Source organism: Aplysia californica, unplaced genomic scaffold (assembly GCF_000002075.1).
Source record: "Aplysia californica isolate F4 #8 unplaced genomic scaffold, AplCal3.0 scaffold00012, whole genome shotgun sequence".
NCBI lineage: Eukaryota > Metazoa > Mollusca > Gastropoda > Aplysiida > Aplysiidae > Aplysia > Aplysia californica.
The window spans coordinates 2769548-2792626 of record NW_004797282.1 but is presented as its reverse complement, the minus strand read 5'-3'; the positions used below and the strand labels follow the sequence as shown (position 1 = coordinate 2792626).

Below are 23079 nucleotides of genomic sequence, written 5' to 3'. Positions count from 1 at the left end.
ACGTACTTCTGAGACAGACTTCCTACGTGGGGATAACTGATACCAAGATAACTGATACTTGATACATCAAGGCAACAGCAGAAGCAAAATATCACCATCTCATTTTTACAGTGTACACGAATGAACAGCGGATTTAAACAAATAAAAAAAATCACATTCAAGAGCAAAAGCCCACATGGCACTGATGTAAGATAACAGGTAAAAGTGGACATCTTGTGAAGAGCCAAAATGGAAAAAAATGTTTGATCACACAAAATGTAAAAAATGAAAGAACGTCAGCCAAGAGATTTGAGTAATGTTTTAGTTATTTTACAGCATTTGCAAAACAAATGGGTCATATAAAAGGCGAAAATCAGAGGATACAAAGAAAAGGAGGAGAGATAAGGACGATAGATGTTGGATAGGAAAGATGGAGCAAATCCCACCACAGCACTTGCCAACCACCCATGATCTTAATTTAAAAAATATTGAAAAAACTGGCACTGTTCAATAAACCAAAAGGTATGCCAGAATAATTTATTGTAAATTATGTCCTTCGTCTCCAGAGACAAAAATTAGACCACTTTGTTGGCAGGGCAAAACCGAGCTGAGATGGATGCAGTAACTCAAAAGTCATGATACGGAGACTATTTGTTTTTATTTTCCACGTGGGAACCCACCTCACGCCTTTGTATGAAACGGTAAACAGCCTATTTTTTACACGTGATGCCAGTGGGCACCAGTGATGTGGCGATCAGGCATTTCACCTAAACATGCAGAAGACATGAATTTATTGATTGTGCAAGGGGAAATAAATTAATTAAATCGAGTATTTGTTTCACAACTCTGTGGAATCAGACGCTCATCAATTTTGGGGCATGTAGAGTTATTGGTTTCATCTGAAAGCTTGTTCATTTGTCTTGCTTTCAATTTGAAAATTTACCCATCTATGTTAGATACAAGTCGAAATATTTAAGATTGAAGAAGGTAGGGGTCGCCTAGTGTCACAGGTAAAATTAGCCAGAAAATGGCGGCCAAAGTTTGATGACTCAAAGCTTGAGAGTCCTTGTAAACTGTAAATTTATTTACAGCATTTGTGTCTTTAGTCAACATTCTTAAAGAAAATCAACACTGAAATGTTTTTTTTACTTTGATATAAAATGTGCTGAGCCAACAAACAAAAATTTGACTAAAATTGCCAAACAGGCAAAAATATTTTGGTTACTACGATTTCATTATTTTATCTAGTTCCTCATTTCACCCCAATGCCTCACATTTGGTTCTTTCTACTCAGACGTTACATCACTCTCAAAGCCTATCAGGCAAGGCCGAAGAAGCAGACACCCTCTAAAATGCACTAAACCGTGTCCATGTGGTGGGAAAACTTGTATAGTTATTCATTCATATTACAGATGTCTTCGGTTTCATAGAATACATTGTAGAAATAAATAAGATGCAAGCTTTAAAAAAAATTGCACAGCTTGCATTACTTAGTATAAATAATGAAAACACAGCCACAAAAGATGTCTGGTTTCTACAAACAGCAAAATAACGGAAATGAGCTGCATACCAGTTTTATTCTCTTATTCATATTTAAAAACCATTTAGATTTTTATTTACAGACCAAAAAGTACTCTCGATTCTCCCTCTCTACTCTGCTTTTTCTATTACGATGATGATGATGACAATATCCGAAATGATAATGATGACTTTCAAGATGATGATTATAATGAAGATAATAAATTGTCGAAACACAATTTAAGTCTTCACTTTTTTTAAAGACTTTCCTACAATGATGATTGCCCTTCCAAGTTGAAATGGAGGTGCAAAGAATAACACCTAACATTAAAATGAATGTTGCAAGAGACGACTAGAGATGCAAAAAAGACCTGGTCTCTAGAAAAGAGCCAACGAATCGACCCTGTAAAAATTAAAAGAGTCACAGAAACACAAGCAAGCACATATAATTTTCCGATCTTGAAAGATTTTGTTATGTCCCCTAGTTTTTTTTTTACCCTAACCATTGAGTCAACATCTTTCTCACTCTCTCGGCAACATCAGCTCAGCCGTACAACATCAGCTCATCCATACAACATCAGCTCATCCGTACATCAGCTCATCCGTGCAACATCAGCGCATCCGTACAACATCAGCTCATTCGTACAACATCAGCTCATCCGTACAACATCAGCGCATCCGTACATCAGCTCATCCGTACAACATCAGCTCATCCGTACATCAGCTCATCCGTACAACATCAGCTCATCCGTACAACATCAGCTCATCCGTACAACATTAGCTCATCCGTACATCAGCTCATCCGTACAACATCAGCTCATCCGTACAACATCAGCTCATCCGCACAACATCAGCTCATCCGTACAACATCAGCTCATCCATACGCTACCTCAGAATTACAGAGTTCTGACACTTTGGGCCCTTCTGAGTTACTATGATCATAGGGTCAGACACCAAATGTTTTATCTGCTCTATCAAAATCATACGATTATTTGGAGTCATTATCAAGATATTCAAATAACTGATTTCAAAAAAAGCTAAACAAGTGAAACGTGAAACTCAACATTTTTTAACATCAAATTTCTTAAAACTTGACACTAACCAGATAGAACTTTGTAATTCTAAGGTAGCGCGAAGTCGACTGTGATACCATACAACTCTCTAGAATTAACAAATTTCTCCATAATGGTCTTTTCCTACTGTACAACAATGATGATACAGTGGGTGTCGCTTTCAACGAGATTGCCGGGACTGGCTTGTTGTCCTTGTTGGATCCAACCTCTCGTTGAACGTGACTAAGGCTAAAGAAAAGAAAGCACAAATTATTATATTATACGAAATACCAAAACCAGCAGATCTAATTAAAGAGTAGTTCCCCCTGATGACGAAAATCTAAAAACAGCATCAGTGTGCGCGTGTTTGAGCTGTGTTCTGACCGTCATTTCTGCATTTTAAAATATTTTTTACCAGAACACTTCTCGTGTGGAAACACCCTCTCACATCTAGGCCTAGATCTAGATACATAAAGTAAAGCCAGAAGCTTGGATTTTCTGATCAGGGGAAGAAAAGAAAATTGAAAAAATGAAGGTCTCGATCTCGATCTAGACCTACCCATCCAGAGTTCATCCAGTTTCAAGTTTCACACAGCCCGCATCGCGTTCCCACCCACCCCCTCCCATCCCTACCGTAGGCTAACCCTCGCCCATCCTCTTGGCTTTGGGGCCCATATTAGGAGGCACACTAGATCTGTCTAGCAATACAATGTGTTAGGAATCGAGGATGGGCCTTGTGTTTCGCGTGAGATGGAGAGAAAGGAGAAAATTCTTCGCTTTTGGGGCCGCTTATTGCTTTTGTTTGGTTATCGCGACCTCGTTGAAAGCGACTTCTGTCTGCAACCTCGTTGGAGCTGACATACATTTACAAAGAGATATAGAGGAAAAAAATTGGGGATTAAGGATTGCCTCCATGGAGCCGATGATGAACATGTTTTTAAAAAACATTCATTTATATTTTTTGACAGAACATCAATCAAGACTCTCCCTACCTATTCTGCTTTTTCAACAATGATGATGATGCTGATGATGGTGATGATGATGAAAAGAAAAATGTGTCACGATGTGGTAGATTCAGGCACTTGTCAATTTTTGAACATGTGGAGATATTAGTATCACCATAAAGCTTGACATTTGCTTTGCCTTCGATTAAAACGTACCCCTCTATCTTGAATAATAGTCGAAACATTTGCAATAACTTGAGGAGGGAGTCACTTAGTTTCAGAGGTGGAATTATCAAGAAAATGGCCACCAAAGCTTGAGAGTCCTAGGAAAGCGAAAAATGTACATTTTTTGTGCCTTTAATCGACGATTTTCTGTGAAATCAACACAAAATATTGTTTTTAAATGGCCGTTAAAGGTGTTGGATCAAAATAAATTCAATGCCAAACTGGAGGGAAAATGCCAGTTCCTTCATTTTCATTACTCTGACGAGCCCTTGATTTCACCGCAATGCCTCACAAATGTAGAAACATTATTCAAGTTCGTTTTGTTTTTGTTTTTTACACTCTTCTAAAATGATGACAATGAAGAAGATGATCATAATATAATAATGATGAAGATGACACCAATAAAATTAAGGTGACAATGAGGACAGCTGTACTAGAATCAACCACTTATCAATTAATTACTGTGCATTATCACCAGAAAGTTCCTGGGCAGGTTTGTCTGCTTCTGGTGGTAGTGGCCAAGTGTTCCCAGTCAAGAAGCAGAAAAGGGTCATCAGCTCATTCGTTAACTCAGGGCTGTACCCACAACCCTGACCAAGTTGAACGCCTGCATCAACATCTTTGGATAAAATTAAAATGTCACAGATGCAGAGCTGGCGGTGATGTTCCAAGAGGAGTGGAACTTTCACTTCTTTCTCTGTCGTTGCTACAAACACATGGGGTGGGATCTGCCCTTCCTTAGTACACTCTATGTTGATTTGTGGAACCATTTTGAGCAGATACTCAAACACACTGAGAAAGATAAGATAAGACAGATAAGATACATCTTTATTGTCCAGATCCTGACACATTGGTTTGGTGTTTCACCACGCACGCACACGCATGCACACACAGACACACACACATGAACACACACGAATATACGCACACCCATATAACACATATTTTTCCCTTATTCATCCTCTCTTCCACACACATCTGTGCACATAACCATCAGATTATAATAGTATGCTTGCACTCACAAACAGGCTCACAGTCGCACGCATAATAAAATGAACAGTACTATAAATTAAATATTAATAGTGTTAACCTAGGTACGTACTCAGTATTCTGATCATAACTCAACGGTATTCTGGTACATTCTTTAAAGGTCATGAATACTTTTATAGCTATACAAGATGATTAAGATGGAAGTAAGAGGTAGAAGTTTAAAGGATGATGGTAAAAATGCGGAGCAGATTTTGGGAAGTTCTCGCAACTGCGGAAAAACGCAGATCCGCGGAAAAGTGCGATACCTAGAAATGTTTTGGAAAGTTTCGATTTTATGTATTGGGTTCGGTTGGTCAGAAAATTCCCCATTCATGAAAAGGGAATTTTCTGACCAATTAGACTCAGTATGTAGAGAGACAATGAAAGGGTTTAAAAGAGTTTTCGCTTTAGATTCAGTAAGAATCTTACAGCATTTGCAACACAAATGGATCACATAAGTGCCAAAGATTAAAGGTGCTACTAGAAAATAACATAGAAAGAAAACAAAGGGAAGAGGTTAAGTAAAAGGAACAAACCACAGCAAAGCACCCACCAACCACCCCCGGGTTTAATCAAACTCACATCTTCTGTGTGTGACAGCTAAGTGTCTAACTGCTACACCACAGATGGCGGTGGCCCATGTGCAGGACTGTGTTTACTGGCAAAGTCAATTTTGGGCATGTGCAGTTGTTGGTGTCATCTTAAAGATTGCTCAATTGTCTATCTTTCAGTGAAAAAGTACCCATCTATCTTTAATAGAAGTCAAAATATTTGTGATTGAAGGAAGTAGGGTTCCTTGAATTCAGAGGTAAAATTAAATAAGCGAGAAAATGGCCGCCAAAGCTGGTATTTTTCAGTGCATGAGTGTCCATGAAAAATGAAAATTTACATTTTTTTTGTTCCTTTAATCAACGTTTTTGCGGATAATCCACACAGAAATGTGTTTTTAAATGGACATAAAAGTTGTTGAGCTAAAAAAAAAAAGAATTCTATAAAATTTGCCAAACAGGCAGAAAAATGCTAATATCTTCGATTTCATTATTTTGACGAGAGCCTGATTTCACCACGCTGCCTCACAGTTGCACTTACGTCACCATAGTTTACATCATTTAGAAGACGGGATGCTTCCCTCCCATGTGTCTGAGCCAACCCCAGCTGAGAAGGAAACAATGTCTTTTATTTTTGCAGGCATTGATAGGAAAGAAGGAGCACACCACCTAGGGCACCAACAGGGGCAAAGGTCAAAGGGAACCGGAGAACAGTCACAGTGAATGATGTACAGAAAAGCGGGAAGACGTAGAATGATATTAAGAGGCTATCCCTATATTTGGGTAAAAGTGGAAAGCGGTTTTTTTTTCTTTTAAGACCAATGCCTTCACCAAGGGTGAGACAGGCTGTGATGAAGACTTTACCTGTCCATGGGTTCCTGCCCAAGCAGTAGGACAACCACTCTAGACTTTTTCATCTCTTGAATCATGAGTTCCAGAACAGTCTTGCCATATTCTCCGCAACTCTGAGAAAACAAATTAAGTAGCAAAATGCAAAATTGATGATCATCCTTTTTTATATTTTCTCTCATCTGAAACTGCTAGGAGACGCCTGTGGCTAGGTGGTTTAATAATAAGCTCAGGTTCACAATATTGGCAAGCATAATAATCATACTGTACAGTGCAAGTGTAAGTGAAATCAGCCAGTCATGTACCAATTTTGCTGATTATGGGTTTTGAATACAATGTAAAAAATACATATAAGTATGCATAATAAGAAAAAATGTAGGACCATTGGAAACATGGAATTAAGTTATGAAGTACAAAATATACACAGAAATGGTGCGCTGTGCCAGAATTGCCATCTAAAACTTTCATTGAGCAGTGAAATGAAAGTTTGCATATGGAGTACATGTATTTTGAACCCCATTGTCAAAAAAAACCAAACCTACTATCGACCAACGATAGTCTTACAGTACAATTATCTTGTTGATAAAAACACACTTTAAAAAAACAGACCTAAACTAAACTCATTTCAGTATAAATAAAAAAAATGCTTCAAATATGTGCAAAAGAAGCAACTATATGTAGCAAGAAACAAATGGGGAAACGAGGAGGAGCAACAAAGAGAAGAGTAAAGGGGGAGTGGGGGTAGGGAAGGGGAGTATGGCTTGTGCTGCATTAAAAATAATTTGTGTCATGAAGCAATGGAATCGGGCGCTTGTCAATTTTTGGGCATATGGAGTTATTGGTATAATCTTAAAGTTAAAGCTTGTTCATTTGCCTTGCGTTTGAGGTTGGAGTCCCCTGGTGTCAGAGGTAAAATTAGAAAGAAAATGGCCGCCAAAATTTGGTAATTTCCAGAGCCTTAGTGTCCTCGGAAACTGCAAATCTACTTTTTTATGGGTGGTATGATCAATATTTTTCAGTAAACTTAACCCAGAAATGTGTTTTTTAAAGGACATAAAATCCACACAAAAAACCCCCAAATCAATAGAAAATTCTCAACGGCTCGAAAAATGTTGGTTTCTTTGATTTCATCATTTGGACGAGCGCCTGATTTCACCTTGATGCTTCACATTTTTATCACCTTACCTGCAAGTTTGTGCTTACTTCCAGGTCAAACAAGTCACACATAACAGTCTGAAGTTCTCTTGCAGCCTGAGACGCGTAAGACATTCCTTTTTTACCGTCATGTGACTCATCGTACACAATCAGCACATCTGGATGACTTCTGTTCCCGTACACAGAGGTGAATAAAGACTTGAAGATAGCAATAGCTTCACCAAATCTTCCTAACAGTTTGTCCTGAGCCACCAGCAACAGAACTCTGATACTCAGCTTTTTGAGGGGGTCTTTGCTCCACAAGTTATTCTCAAGAGCTGAACGGCGAGTTTGACACAGCCTAAGAAACACCATTGCCTCATCAAAGCTTTTAATTTTCAAATAACTTTCTAATCCAGCCACAATCACATTCTCATCGTCCAGTTCCTCCTCACTGTATTCCAACAGTTTCTTCACCACGTCAAGCATTTCCTCCCCGTACCTTTTCACCAACCTCATGAAGCCCAGCAATTTTCTGTCTGTCTCTAAACTGATTGCTTCATCACTGGATCCCACTTTGTCGCTATCATGCATTTGCCTAAAAAATGCCCAGATATCTTCTGACACTGATTTCATATCAGGGATGCCTTTAGCGATGTCAGCTGAAATACTTACAGCCTGCAAGAGCTTTTTTTTCGCTTCCTCTTTGTACTTTGAACGGGACTCACTGGATTCTTCTTTCTCACTCAAAATGAGAAGACACTTGGCCGCTTGCTCATATGCCAAAATGGCCGTGCCCTGGTAGCCGGAGTGAACATGTGATATTGTGATTTGATTAAACTGTTTCAGAGCTTCATCTGTGGCACCACAAGCTTTCAAGAGAAGTCCGTAGCCATGTTTCGCAGGAACATTTTCCCAATCAACAAGTTTCAGTGCTTTCTCATAACACTTTAATGCCTTGGCAACCATTTCTCCATCTTTGTCTAAATAAATTTCCTGCTCACTCAGTAGCTGTGCCCCGAACAAGCCAATCCGTTTATTTTGTTCGACTTTGGGAGATTTTCGAAACTGTTCATTGCACTGACCATAGGTTTCTAACAGTTTATCCTTTGCTTTTTTCTCATAACAAATTGCTAAATGGTGATATGCAGTTGAAGTTTTTCGAATCTTTAAAGACTCTTCTAATACATAAATCGCCCTGTCTGGGTCCGTAGACGATGTTGCTTTACCTAATGTGGTCAGTAGAAACACATCTCTACGTTTTTTGTTGCATTCTATAGCCATCTTCCAGGAGACAGTGTCTGTTGGGTTCATGGAGACCAACTCTGCGAAAGCACGCCCTTTAAGTGTACAATCCGAGCAACTTTCTGCTACATCAAGCAAGAGTTTTTTAGCTCCTTCAAGGTAGTCGAGCGGAGAACAGTCTCCAGGAAGTTCAGAGAAGATGTCTCCACTGGACGCTCTTCTCTTCACTGCACCAAGTTGATATTTCCATAAATGAATCTCAGGACTAGCCAAATGACTCTTAATGGCTTCTTCATACAGCTTTATGGACCTGGATAAATTAGAAACATAACCCAATCGAAAGAGCGCAAAACCTTGATCAGCTAAGGCTCGTCTTTTTAAAATTTGGTAACTATTTTGTGACTTCAACTTTTCGAGCCTCTCAATCACTTTCAGAGCAGCAATTTCATCACCTGACAGCAGCAATAAATACCCCTGATTTGCAATGGTGGAGACATTCTCCATTTCTTTCTCAAAAGAATCAAGAGCTTTTTTATTCCATTCTAATGCATAGTATGCATCATTCAATCGGTATTCAATCCACGAAATAAGATTCAATATCTGAACTCTCTCTTCATTTAAGTTATCATCTTCTAGTTCTTTGGGAAGCTTTCTCTTTAGAATATTCATTCTTTTGAGCGTGACCTCACGAGGATCGAGGTTAAAAGTACAAGGAAATGTACTCAGCCTGGAGAATTTGTCATTGGCAAGTTTCTGCTTTATGTCCATTGCTGCACCTCTGGATGAGAACTGAAAAAAAAGAAGAAGGCCTATGATTTAAATTTGTCGAGACTTTGAGAGGTCATTTGAGTTTCAATAGAAGCAGTTAAAAAAAGGTAAGGTTTAAAGTCCCAAACAACGCTATTAGGTTATTTGTAAGAGGCAGGACCTCGGTGTTTAACAAAGTCCCGAGTAAGTCTCTAAGATCTAGACAAAAGAAAAAGGAGTTTCAGCTGCAGTTGAGGAACAGTTAATTTCTAATTTTGCTGATCTTCATGGAGAAGACAAAATAAAAATTTACATTTTTTTGGTGTCTTTACTAAAAAATGTTTTTGAGTAGAATCCTCAAAGAAATGTGTTTTGGGAAGGACTTCCCGTAACGAGCTACCACTCCAACAAACACAATAATATAATGTCAATAGAGAATAGACTTAACCTTAATTCTGACCCAACCCTTCCCCTACCCCAAATCCTCTATTCTACTGTTTCATAGTGGTCGCTCGTTATGGAATTCTTCCCGTGTTTAAAAATGGACTTAAAAAGCCCCACAAAAAATGATAAAATTAATATAATGGCCAAACCGCCAGAAAATTGAGAGTTCTTAATGTCTTTGGTTTCATTAGATCTAGTTTGACGGACGCCAGATTTCACCCCACCAAAGTCTCAGATACAAAAAAAAACTAAACAGAGCAACCAAGTCCTCTCATCCCTAGAGATGGGGGCAGGGGAAGGCAGGGGAAGGCATGGAAGGTCCCAGAAGTTTAATGTTGTCAGCAATCAAGACGCAATATTAATGGTCTCTGCACCTTCTCCGCAGTCATAGGGCTCTCCGTTAAAAGCATGCTTAATACATGTAGGCCTATAAGTAGCTGGGTATTCCCTATGAACAGTCACATCTAGTACACTGCTGACAATGAACCTCTGCTTCCCAACCCACAAATACATGTCCCAACGCCAGTTCAAAGAAAGGTTGTCGATGGAGAGAGGAGAAAAGAAAAATGATAATAATAATGATAAAGATAATAATAATAAAATGTAACAAAGTAAAACAATAAAAACAAGAAATAGAAAGAGTAAGAAACATAGTAAAGTAAAGCCATGTGTCTCTTTTCGGGGTCACACCTTGACCCATTACTTTCCTCTTTTTCTTTTCCTATTCGAAGAGTACTAATCCCCCCCCACCACGAAGAGGTGGGTCTATTTGGGGGGGAAACTAAACAGTTTGACAGATGAAAACTCGAAACTCATGTAAAATGGATAAATGTAAACCTGTTAAACTTCATGAGGCCTACACTTGGGCATGAGCTGGGAGTGAAAGTAAAATAAATTATTAACAGGCCTACTGTAAATAAATCAAAAATGACTTTTAAAAACATCTATTAATTTAAGCATAGCAGCACATATAGTAGAAACAAACTCTACGTCCAAACTGGCTACTTTCTGTCTTTCACTGTAAGGTCTCAGCGAACTTAAATAGCCTTTCTAGTTCACCCAGTTTTAAGCAGCAATCTAACAGCGACATTTCATTGCCATTACATTCATTATTATTGTGTGAACTGGACAAGCTTGTACCGTGGTAACTATATAACATGCCCACTTACGGTAGCAGATGTGACACATCGTGCAGAAATCCGGGGCTCGTCAAAACAATGAAATTAACAAAACAGGCATAATTTTCTGTGCTTTTTCGGTAGCTCCCACCCCCTTTTAAATTGAGCCTAGATATACATCTAGATCTATACGTTTGATGTGCGGCGAGCTAAGATATCAAACCTAAGAACGGCAAAACATCAAATTAGGGTAAAATTCAGGGGGCATGCCCCTCTGAAACCGCTCCCACAATATTTTTATTAGGTCAGGCCCTGAAACTCCTGAAACCTCCCTACTCTTGGGGCCAAAACCGACGAATAACAATTGCAGGGTGGGAACAAGGAGCTTAGAACTAAGCCTACTGTAAACTCCTTGGGTGGGAACTACCGAAAAAGCGCCTAATTTTCTGCCAGCCTGGCAATTTTTATTGAATTTTTGTTTTTTGGCTTAACACCATATGTCCAATTAAGTACGGCTAGACAGCTGAGCTAGCCGTATTTATTTTTAATACGATGGCTAGACTAACCCCCCAAAAAAGTCATGTACTGAATTGTAAATGTTTTTAGTTTGCAGTAGATTCTACCTAAAGTATTTGTATTTGAGACGAAACCAGGGTGCCTTAATATGTATGTCAGTGCATGTATTTTAAACCTGAATAATTACTAATACCTGTTTTCTAATGTTAATAGGGCCTAAGATAAGCATGGCTAGACTGACAGGCTAGCGATAGACTTCTTGGCTAGCCGTACAGTACGGCTAGACGGCTAGGCTAGCCATACTTAAGGACTCAGGCTAGCCGTACTTATTATTGATGGCTGAATTGTAAATGAAATTTTTAGTTTGCAATGCCTAAAGTAGATCTATTTGTACTTCAGACAAAACCGAAATGTGGCTTACTGACTTGCAAGTATTTTAAACCTGAATAATTAACTAATCTAGGTTTAGATCTCTAGATCTAGATCTAGATCTAGATCTAGAACTAGAATCTAGATTCTAGATCTATGAGACCTGGGTACTCAACAGGAGTCGATAGGACCAAACCTAGATCTTCTAAAAGTATCTAATCTAGCCAAGTACGGCTAGCGCTAACCACTTCGTTTTACTTATGCACCCACACACAGATGCATTGATTTGAGGGCTAAACTGCCATGATTTTTGCTGTAGATCTATAACACATGTATGGCTACTAAAACCCTTGCAAATCAATTTCAATCCAACTTGCCAAAACATTAACGGATCATTGTGAAATGCAGGGGGCGCCCCCCTGAAACCCCCAAGATTCTTTATAGTATCTACTAGATCTAGACTCTATAGATCTATATATTAAACGTGAACATGAGACGGGTGCATGAGTAAAAAAAAAACTACCTTCTACCTAAGATCGAGTAGGCCTAGGTCTACCTATAGTACATGTGCTTCGACGGCTTCAAGTATGAATGCAGTTGAATGCATCAATGCAATGACATGGCGACGTACGTGCTCCTGTCCTGTTGTTACTAAATTTAGATCTAATTTCAGTTTCGAGGAAAACCGAAGTATCCCCAGATTTTTTTAACTTGTACGTGTATTTCATTTGTTTGGCTTTAAGGTCCCCTGTTAATGTTATTCCACAGAATTCTGTGTGTACTTTACTTTACTTTTTTCTTCCGCTTGTACCCTGGGGTGTCGCGGGGAGACACAGGTGTCTGTCTGCAGCAAGTCGTGTGGCCTGTAGGAGGGACATCCCATGATCTTTAAGGGTGTCTGCCACAGATTCACTCCATCGTCGCCTTGGTCTTCCTCTGGCTCTCCATCCAGAATATTTAATGTTGTATGCTCTCAGAGCTGGATGGTTTGAGGGCATCCGCGTGAGGTGTCCGAACCACTTGACCCTTTCTTTTTCGATGTGTGGTAGGACTGGTGTTGCTCCCACGGTGTCCCTAATGACTTCATTTTTAATTTGGTCTCTTCTTGTTTTGTTGACCGCTCTTCTTAAGCATTTCATCTCGCATGTGACCAGTTTCCTCTCTAGGGCTTTTGTTAGAGTCCATGTCTGGCACTGATATGTGAGCGTTGGAAGGAAAATGGCGTTGATGAGCTTCGCATTGGTGCTCATGGGGATATTGGGATGTTTCAGGAGAGGGCCCAGTTGGTAGCTGACTGCGTTGGCTCTCTGGCATCTAGTCTCTATCTCTCGATCTAATTTTCCATTTTCTGTGAAAATGCTGCCCAAATATTTGAATTCTCTGCTTTGTTTTAGTTGGGATCCATTGATGTTGATATCCACTTTACCTGGTCTCCTGTTAATTGTCATGACTTCGGTCTTGCTTATGCTGATCTTCATGTCATATTTTTCGCAGCTCGCATTTAGTTGGTTTATATGCTCCTGTAGCTGAGTCTTGTTGTTAATCATTGCCAGGTCACAGAATTCTGTGTGTTATTCCCATAAATGTACACGAGTCTAAAAAAGATAGCTATATTTTATGGTTATTCCAAAAATTATGCATAATGTAAATTTGCGAGGGCGGGCAAGAAAACGATATTGAAAGAGAAAATCAAACCTTTTTTGTTCTGTTTTTTAATTAAACTGAAGTACATTGGGCTAGGCATAGATTCTAGCTGTAATAAGTAACAATGATCATTATAATTTATAGTCCAGTGAATTCGTTGTCAGCTCCTCCATGCTACGCACGGCACGGTATTTTCTAATGTATATAGGGCCTATTATATTTAATATAACTCATTTGTATTTATTGCAGATAGATAGGCCTAGATATATAATAATATGTATTATAAGATTGATAGTTTTATATATATTGCGACGAAATGTATGTGACTGTGGCTCTTATTATTATTATCATTATTATTATTATCATAATTATTATTATTATTATTATTATTTTAAATTATTATTATCATTATTACTTAATCTGGTGACATCAGACAGTCACAAGTACAACAAGTTGAGTAGGAGCAGAGAGTATATTTTAGTGTCTCTGGTAGGAGCCAAGGAGATTAAAAGTAATGGAGGATGCTCTGTGGGCGGCACCGCACGCCTGATAGGAGCCCTCTCTCGCGGCGGAACCGTGGACTACCTGCGCTGCGCGATTGCCCGATTAAGGCACTGAAATCTAGATAAAAGAAAGAAGGTTTTATTCCGAGGTCCTTGAGATTAGGCAAGTCAATTAGTAAAAATTCCTTGCACCTGTGTTGTATTTAAGTGTAAGAACCGATATGATGCTGCAGTGGACCGAAGTTTTCACAGTTAAGTTGTTTCCCTTTAAAAAAATTTGAATGAAAGTGTTTCTATGCCCCCAGCAACACAATTTAAATCATTAATTCATAAGAGACTGGCCCCGGCGCTACATGCCAAGGCCAACCCAGGCTGAAAGGGATACAACACCCCAGCAGAAAGACTGGGATACTCAATTTTTTTAAAAAGTATTCTTATTCATAAATATATATAATTATTATGAGTATATACATAATTATTATGTGTGTGTATGTATATACATATTATACATTTTAATTAAAGATATTGCTTTCCTTTGTGTGTGCAAATTAGATGCTACTGTAGTCTAAATGTAGATATCTAGAGGCTCCATTAGAACATGAAATCAATATTCAACAACAATAATGATGAATATTTTCTATGTTAAAGAAACACCAAACCATATCAGATGAGGGGTGAAGGTAGGGTGGGGTGGATAAGAGTTTGAGTCTTGTTAGATAGAACTATACTCGGTTTAATTCTATTGTTGTAGTCTTCACCTAAGATCCCACAATCAATAATTCTGGTTCACTTAAGATTCTGCAGTTTAAAAAATAAACCAAACAAAGCAACAACAAATTTTACTACACAAGAGTCATCACTAAGATAAATTATCCCCCTCTGGAGTGTAATAAGGGACTAAAAACGCTGCTCTCCATGTCATACTTTACTGGAAACAAAAAAAAAACAACCCTTCAAAGGTTATCCACGCTTATGCATGCGATCACACCTCCAAGGGTGCTGTTATCTCTTTTTTTTTTTTTTGGTTGGAATATTTGAAATCATTGTGCGCTCCACTTTGTGAAAACCAGGAAACAAAATTATTGTGATCAATAATATTACTATAGACCAAGACATACTGTTAGCAATTAGATAAAGCAAACATCGACCCTCTTTTGTGTCCGCTATTCCTTACACATAAAGTTAGTTATGGCACACGCCTAGAATCATGCAATCATATATCTTAAATTCAGTTTAAAAGTATATTTTCATCCATTTCTTATAATTATATATTTTAGCATCTTGAAAGATTATCTTTTTAATTTGGTATGTTTGATAATTTTATGTTACTCGGACAAGTTTTCTTCTTATTTTACACATCTTTTTGATTTTTAAACTAGATTATAACATAAAACTCTTAAAGAATTGAACAGTCCGTTTCACACACATAATTTTTTCTCCCTGTCATTATCCGTCAGCCCGCCAGTTGATCACAATCTCTCTCTCTCTCTCTCTCTCTCTCTCTCTCTCTCTCTCTCTCTCTCTCTCTCTCTCTCTCTCTCTCTCTCTCTCTCTCTCTCTCTCTCTCTCTCTGTCTGTCTGTCTGTCAGTCTCTCACTCTCCCCCCTCTCTCTCTGTCTGTCTGTCTGTCTGTCTGTCTGTCTGTCTGTCTGTCTGTCTGTCTGTCTGTCTGTCTGTCTGTCTGTCTGTCTGTCTCTCTCTCTCTCTCTCTCTCTGTCTCTCTCTCTCTCTCTCTCTCTGTCTCTCTCTCTCTTATTTAATTTTTCCCATTCTCCTTCGTCCCTTCCCAAGGCCCGCCCCTCCTCTTTCATCCCAGCCCCATCCCCTCTTCCTTGCGTGCATTCCCCCACCCCGCCCACCCCCACAACGTGGCCCAGCCCGATAAAATTCTATAAAAAGAAACGCCACAGTTCGTGATTTAGCCCACACTCGGTGGCCATTTTTGATCCCCAACGCGGCGTACTGCTCGTGGCGCGGCGCCGCGAAGAGAGAGAGGAGGCTCCATTAGCTCTAAGCTCCTTGGTAGGAGCCAAGGAGTTTAGAACTACCTTTAATCTCCTTAGTAGGAGCCAAGACACATCAAGACTTGTTGGTTTAGTTTCTTATGGCCTTAGTCTTATTCCGTCTTGGGTCAGCAGTTTTGGAAGTGGAAGCTGAACTGCTGAACAAATCTGCACCAAGATTGTTAGGCCTATTCTATAATTTTGTTTAATTTAATATTGCATGTAGCCTATTAATTAGGTCTATTGTGTATTTAAAACCTCGCCAAAAAAATAAAAAATGTTTTAAGTTATTGCAGTAAGTTGCAAAAAAGATAAAATAGATAACTATCAAAATTGTTATAATGATATATATGTATTATTAGTAGGCCTATTGATATATATATTGATGTTTAGCCTATAAAAATATTTTTCAAGTCAAGCGGCGGCGAGGCCTAGGTCTCTATATTCTAGCACAAAAAATAGGCTACTATCGTTTCAGCATTTATCGTATCGAATTAGTTAACATAGGCAAACATCGTACACAATCATACTAGGCCTATATACGAGCTTGAAATAAAGTCTCTTTATTAAGATGCTCTGTTTTGTAATTAAAAGTCGAAGTACATGGCGCATTTCGAACCTGCATTTAATGCGGCAGATCTGGACCTGTTCAATTGATAGATGCTCAAGCTAGCAGGTCTCGTGAATGCGGTATAGATTTAATATAGCCCTTTACATCAGCTGTTGTTGTTTTTTTGTTGTGGTTTTTTTGTGGGTTTTTTTTTTTTGGGGGGGGGGGGGTAGGGGTTTAGACTGCCCTCCGAGATGTGACTCAAGGAGCTTACTTTTAATCTCCTTTATGTGACTTTACCGGGGTTAATTCTTGGTTGGTTTTTGTTTGGGTTTAAATTGTTTGTTGTTTGGAGTTTTTGTGGGGTCTTTTTTTTTTTGGGGGGGGGGGTGTTCTTGTTTGTTTGTTGTTGTTGGGTTGTTGTTTGTTGTTGTTGTTTGTTTTTTGGTGGGGGGTTGTTGTTTGTGTTTTTTTTTTTGGGGGGGGGGGTGTTCTTGTTTGTTTGTTGTTGTTGGGTTGTTGTTTGTTGTTGTTGTTGTTTGTTTTTTGGTGGGGGGTTGTTGTTGTTTTGTTTGTTTTTTTTGGGGGGGGGTTGGTTTAAAATAAAACCATTGTTTGGGCGTTTCTTTGATGGGAATGTTTTTTTTTCTTCCTACTTTTTAAAGCTTCCTCTTCGTATTTCAACCTTTACTTAAATATAATTCTGTCGGAATTTCATTTCAGACGTTTATTTGTGGTTGTTTCTTTGGGGTTGGGGGTGCCTTTTGTTTTGCTTCTATATTCTTTAAAAACGGGGTACATCATGTATTGATTTCCACAATCTTATCCATTCCCAAACAGTCATAGAGTTTAACTCATCGCTATCCTACCGGCTTCTGTGGTGTACAGAGTCATCGCACGCAGGTGACCCAAGTTCGATTCCCTTGTGGGGAGAATTGTTACCAAGTTTCTCAGTCTTTCTGCTGAGATAGTACATGTAAATATTATCTCCCTCTCGTCCCGGGTTGGCTCTGTTAGGCAGGGTCGAAAGTCTACCTCCTGAATTATCCAAATTGTGTCTCGGGGGTCACGTGAAAAAACCATCATTATAATTTTTTAAAATTTTATCTATTCTTATTTCGATTTTTTTAAACAACAACAAAAAGGCCTATAATGAGTCATGAGAGCAAACCACACCCTAGTCCTGCTGTTAGATGCTATAGTCTATAGGCCTATGCCAGTCACTTCAGTTGACAACTCAGCAGTGCGATTGACGAGTTGGTGAGTTAGCCTTGAGATTCCAATCAGGGCTCAGCGATTCCTGTCGGGGAACTTAAGTTTTAAATTAAGTAGGTTTTACGGCACTGTAACACAAATAGGTCATAAGTACCAAAGATTAGATGTGTTACTAGAGAGAAGCATACAAAGAAAAGAAGAAGACGAGATAAGAAAGATCGATGGTTGATAGGAAAGAAGGAGCAAACAACACAAGAACACCCGCCAACCACCCACAATCAACCCCAGGTGAGTGGGGTCAAGTATAAATTTTCCCCCCAATCTGTCCCCGCAGAATTATGCAAATTTAGATGGCCAAATTATGCAAGAAAAATACAATTTTTTATGAAAAAAATTATGTAAGTTACCGCAACACCATTCACGACACGTTTTGCACTTTTTCGACAATAATTTCCAGGTTTTACATAGAGAAGAAATGAAAATAACATATCAGTATCAGTATTTTTTGTGTATTTGGAAAGACAACAATACACGTCAGTCAGAAAAAAAACCAATAAGAAATATAAACAAGTGCAGCTGTATAGAATAGAGGTTTAAAAAAGTGTTTAAAAAAAAAAAGAAAAACAACTGGACCTCTGATGCAGGCACGTCACTAAAACCAGGGACAGCTCATCAATCATAATGCCTTTCACCCCTGGCAGGGTATAGCCTAGACCACATACAAGCTCCTTCCATTTCTCTCTATCCTGGGCCATCCTTCCTAGCTCGTTCCAAGTGAGCTTCATCTCTCTCATGTCCCTTTCCACACATCTCCTCCATGTTTCCTGTGGCCTACCCGTGCCTCATGCTCCCTGTGGGTTCCACTGCAGTGACTGTCTTGTGATGTTTCCGCTGGGCTTTCTGAAGGTGTGTCCCATCCAACGCCACTTTCTTAGTCCTACTTCTACTTCTATATCCTTTTGACCAGTCCTTTCCCATAGCTCTTCATTTCTTATTCTATCCTGCCACTTAATCCTTAGGATACTCCTCATACATCTGTTGATGAAAGTCTGAACTTTATTCAGCACTTTCTTTGTTGTCTTCCAAGTTTCGCAGCCGTAGAGGTGCACAGACTTGACATTGTAATTAAAGAGTCGAATTTTGGTGTGCTGTGAGATGTTGCTTGCTTTCCAGACATTTGATAATTGCTTGAAAGCTGACCTTGCCTTGGCGGTTCTTGCTTTTACATCTGCCTCAGTTCCACCTTTACCATCGATGACACTTCAACTAAAAACAGGGACACCTGGCAAACATGAAACATCAGCAGACATGAGAACAACTTTTGATGGATTGAAAAATCGAACAGGCTCAAGGAACAAAATCCGTAACCCTGAACCCCCTAACGCCTAAGATTTTCTAACAAAGAAAATGGCCAACTTGTCACTTAAATGAGACTTATTACTGTGATTACTCACCTTATTTAGTCATACTGCGATGTGTTCAGTTAAATTGTTTTGTGAAAAATGCAACAACAACAAAAAATCGCGAAAAAACGAGGGGAATCCAAAATTATGTAAATGTTGCAGAATTATGCGAAAAAACGCGGCCGCACAATCGCATAATCCGACCGGGACAGTCCAATGTAGGTGTTTTTACGCCCCTAATGACACAAGTTATCCCTTTTATGATGTGGGCTTCTGACCCTGCCTGTCAGGAACAACCGAAGCTGTGAGGGCTACAACATCCCTGCAGAAAGAATAAAATGCCTGGAGGTCCCACTCGGGAATCGAACTCGGGTCTCCTGCGAGGACAGAGAAGCGCCTATCTGCTACATCAGAGATGCCAGTTCTCTTTAAGTATGATGCTGGAAGATACAGGGAAATCGACAGACTGACAGATAGAGAGAGAAAAGAGAGAGAGATAGAGAGAGATAAAGAGATAGGGAGAGAGAGAGAGAGAGAGAGAGAGAGAGAGAGAGAGAGAGAGAGAGAGAGAACGAAAATGTTTTTCTATATCTGTTTAGAATTAATGTTTTAATGAATGTTTCTAGTTACTCACGTTTCAACTTTATTGTGACCGTTCGTGTATTTTTTATTGCATTGTATATTTTTAGTGAACACATTTTCAACCTCACTGCGAGACTGTTTTTCTCATATAAAATGTTACACATATGCATTTATATTATATGTATAATAGGCCTACTTTGTTTTATGTACACACTTGTCGATTTTTAAGATGTGATGTCTTTTTCGTTGTAATGCGCATTGAGCATCTTTTAGGAAATGGAAATGCGCAGTATAAATGCTATTTATTTTTACTATTATTATTATTACTTGTGAGCTAATTTTTTATTTTTGGTAAGTGTTTGTTAAAGTAAGAGTTTTACAGCACTTGCAACACAATAAGGTCATATAAGTGCCGAAGATTAGAGGCGTTACAAGAGAGTAACAAACATAAAAAGAAGAAGGGGAGATAAAGACGATTAGATGTTTGATAGGAAAGAAGAAGCAAACCACACCAGAGCGCCCGCCAACCACGCACTGGGTGTCCTAAGAGGACCAAGGAGTTTAGAACTTTTAATCTCCTTGAAGAGGACAGAGAAACGCCTAACCGCTACATCACAGACGCCAGTTCTTTATGTATGATGCTGGAAGATACAGAGAAATCAACATACGTAGTATGTGTGAGCTAATTTCTTTTTCTTGGTAAGTGTTTTACGGCACTCACAATTGCATAAGTTCACATGAACGTTCATTAAACGTTTTCCTGCTTGGTAAGAATTTTTCATTTTGAATTTTGCTCAGGTGGCGGCCGAAGCCTATTTTTATCGATTTTGGGACCACCAAGGGATCATTAACGTGCGAAATTCGCACACAGGACCTCCGAGATTTTTTTGCCTTATCCAAGAAGGCTGGGTGTTACATCTTGCACATACCCTAAGATCAGGGAAGTTTAGTTTTAGTTTCAGTAGATCTTTTACAGCCCTCGCAACTGCATAAGGTCATATGAGCGCTAAGGGGTGGATGTCAACAGAGAAGTCTTTACAGGGAATCAGACTTACTCTGCTCACCTCTCTGGCTTCAACAGCACAAAGTCTGCGTCGACTAACAAGGCACCCCGGAAATAGTGGGTCACAAGAGAGTGACAAACACACAAAAGAAGTAGAGGGAAAATGACAATAGTAAGGGTTATGAAAGAAAAAGCAGCAGTTCCCTGTTGTAGATCAGGCACAGTTATGAGCGTGACATTGATGAATCAGCCCATTTAAAATTCTACAGTGCATGAACGAGAAATGTCCCCCCTTTGGGAATGGCCTAAAGACACTTCAGTCAGTGGCACCGCACCGGGGGTGGATCAGGGATGTAGCTGAAAGACAGCAGCAAGAAAGATCCAAAGAGGAGCAGTATAGAAAGGCAGCAGAAAGAGTCAGGAGCCCGGGGGGGGGGGGGGGGGGGGGAAGAGGATAAAAGTTTTTCGAGAACAAAACTTTCAGTCACTGTCAGGTTTCAAACCTGGGACCTATTGAATGAGAGGTGAATACCATACCTCTTGACCACGAGAGCCCCATTGTGAGCTTCAACTAAAATCAAAAAACACTTTCACAAAGAGAACAATATTTTTCTTTCGTTTTTGTTTTTCTCAAATTGTAAGATATAATCTGTATTCGAACATCAAAGAATGACTCAAATCAATCATATAATTTCACAGGGTTCGCATGATAAAACACTGTAAACACAGTAACACAGGCAAAACGTAAGTAGCAATAGAAAGTACAACGACTGAAATTCTCAAGCGAAAAAAACAACAAAAAACAAAATATTAATTAAAAAAACATACAGGTATAACCAAAATTTTGAAGTAACATTCATACACCAAATATTAGAACATGTTACATAAGGAAAACAAAGTTTCGATTATTAGTACATGTAACCAGCTTACCAAGTAAAAATCTCTAGATCTAGGTCAAATAGTAATATTTGTATAGTTTGTAAAAATCTCCAATGAACAGGAATCCACTAAAACCTATATTATCATAGAGATCAAGCAGCTGTCTGAAGATAAAGTAACGGCTGTATATGTTTTAAGCCCACATCGACAAAAGTTTATGTCATTCTGGAGGCGGGCTTCCTCAACCCTGCCTCTCAGGGTAAAGTAAACCCAGATCCAGAGGGATACAACATCTCAGTAGAACAATGGGAGGTAATAAATAGTCATACTTCCCCAAAAGGGAATCAAACTCGCATCTTAAACTCGGGACGGTGAAGAGTCTGACCATTATACTAGAAACACCGGATGAATTTGAGAAAAACTTCAGTTCAGTTGACAAAGATTGAGATGACAATTTAACAATTATATCTGAGAGGAATACAAAATGGGGAGATGGTTTGAAATAGGAATGGTCTTTAATACACTCTGATATGACGAGTTATTAATAAGGGGAAAGTGTGTGTGTGTGTGTGTGTGTGAGTGTGTGTGTGAGAGTGTGTGTGTGTGTGTGCGTGTGTGTGTGTATGTGAGTGTGTGTGTGAGAGTGTGTGTGCGTGCGTGTGTGTGTGTGTGTGTGTGTGTGTGTGTGTGTGTGTGTGTGTGTGTGTGTCGGGGAGCAAACACGAGATGTTTCGAGTATGAGTTTTACGGCACTCGCAACACAAACAAACACGTCATATTAGTGCCAAAGATTCAAGGCAATACTAGTAGAGTGACAGACAAATAAAAGAAGGAATTGAGAGGATGAAAGACCATGTTTGATAGGACAGAAGGAGCAAACTAAATCAGAGCAACCGCCACCCGCACAAGAGATGAGAGGCCAGCACTAACAAAAGCTATACATCATAATGCCACGTTGAAGCTTCTCAATGCAAAAACAAAGGGAAAATCCTATTCCGTCGTATAGAGACGAGTTGAGCTTTTAAAAACAATCAAAGAATGACTGACTGCGCCAAGGGCTGAACACAAAGAGCTAAAAAAATCCTAACCACTATAACAAGCTTCTCTGAGAGCTTCTGTCAGTGAAGAAACCTGCACCTCAGGAACAATCCCAAACAAACCCTTAGTCGCTGCTTCTGGGCCAACACTAAAACTAACCAAAATGTGTAAAAACTATTCATGAGCAGAATCATCAAAACAATTTCAAAAAGCATTGCTATATGATACAAATCTTGAAGAAAATTTTTTTAAATTAGTAAACCCTCCACACTTTAAAATTCGTTAGTTTAAAAAAAGCAAAAAGAAAAAAAGAAAAAATATATCGGTACATTGTTTTTCACTAGACGACCTTGAAGGACACATGACATATAAAACTGAAGAGGAAAAAATTATGTACTTGATACAAAACAACCTGTCCAAAAAATAAAAAGCGAAGAGAAAAGAACTAACAAACAACAAAAATATATGATGGGATTTGTGAGAAAAAAAAAAGGAACAACAACAACATTTGGTCAATCTTCAATACTAGAACTGTCATCGTC

The 23079-nt window shown here is 39.0% G+C and overlaps 1 protein-coding gene across 1 annotated transcript; it reads right to left on the bottom strand.

The window, feature by feature from the left end:
- Positions 1-1974: 1974 nt before the first annotated feature.
- Positions 1975-12393, bottom strand: LOC101852742. Its single transcript, XM_005090079.3, has 5 exons — positions 12241-12393; positions 7330-9312; positions 6160-6260; positions 4194-4510; positions 1975-2798 (listed from the first exon to the last, which is right to left on the bottom strand). The coding sequence occupies exons 2-5, from the start codon at positions 9289-9291 to the stop codon at positions 2731-2733; spliced, it is 2448 nt and encodes an 815-aa protein (XP_005090136.1). The 5' UTR covers positions 9292-9312; positions 12241-12393; the 3' UTR covers positions 1975-2730.
- Positions 12394-23079: the final 10686 nt, after the last annotated feature.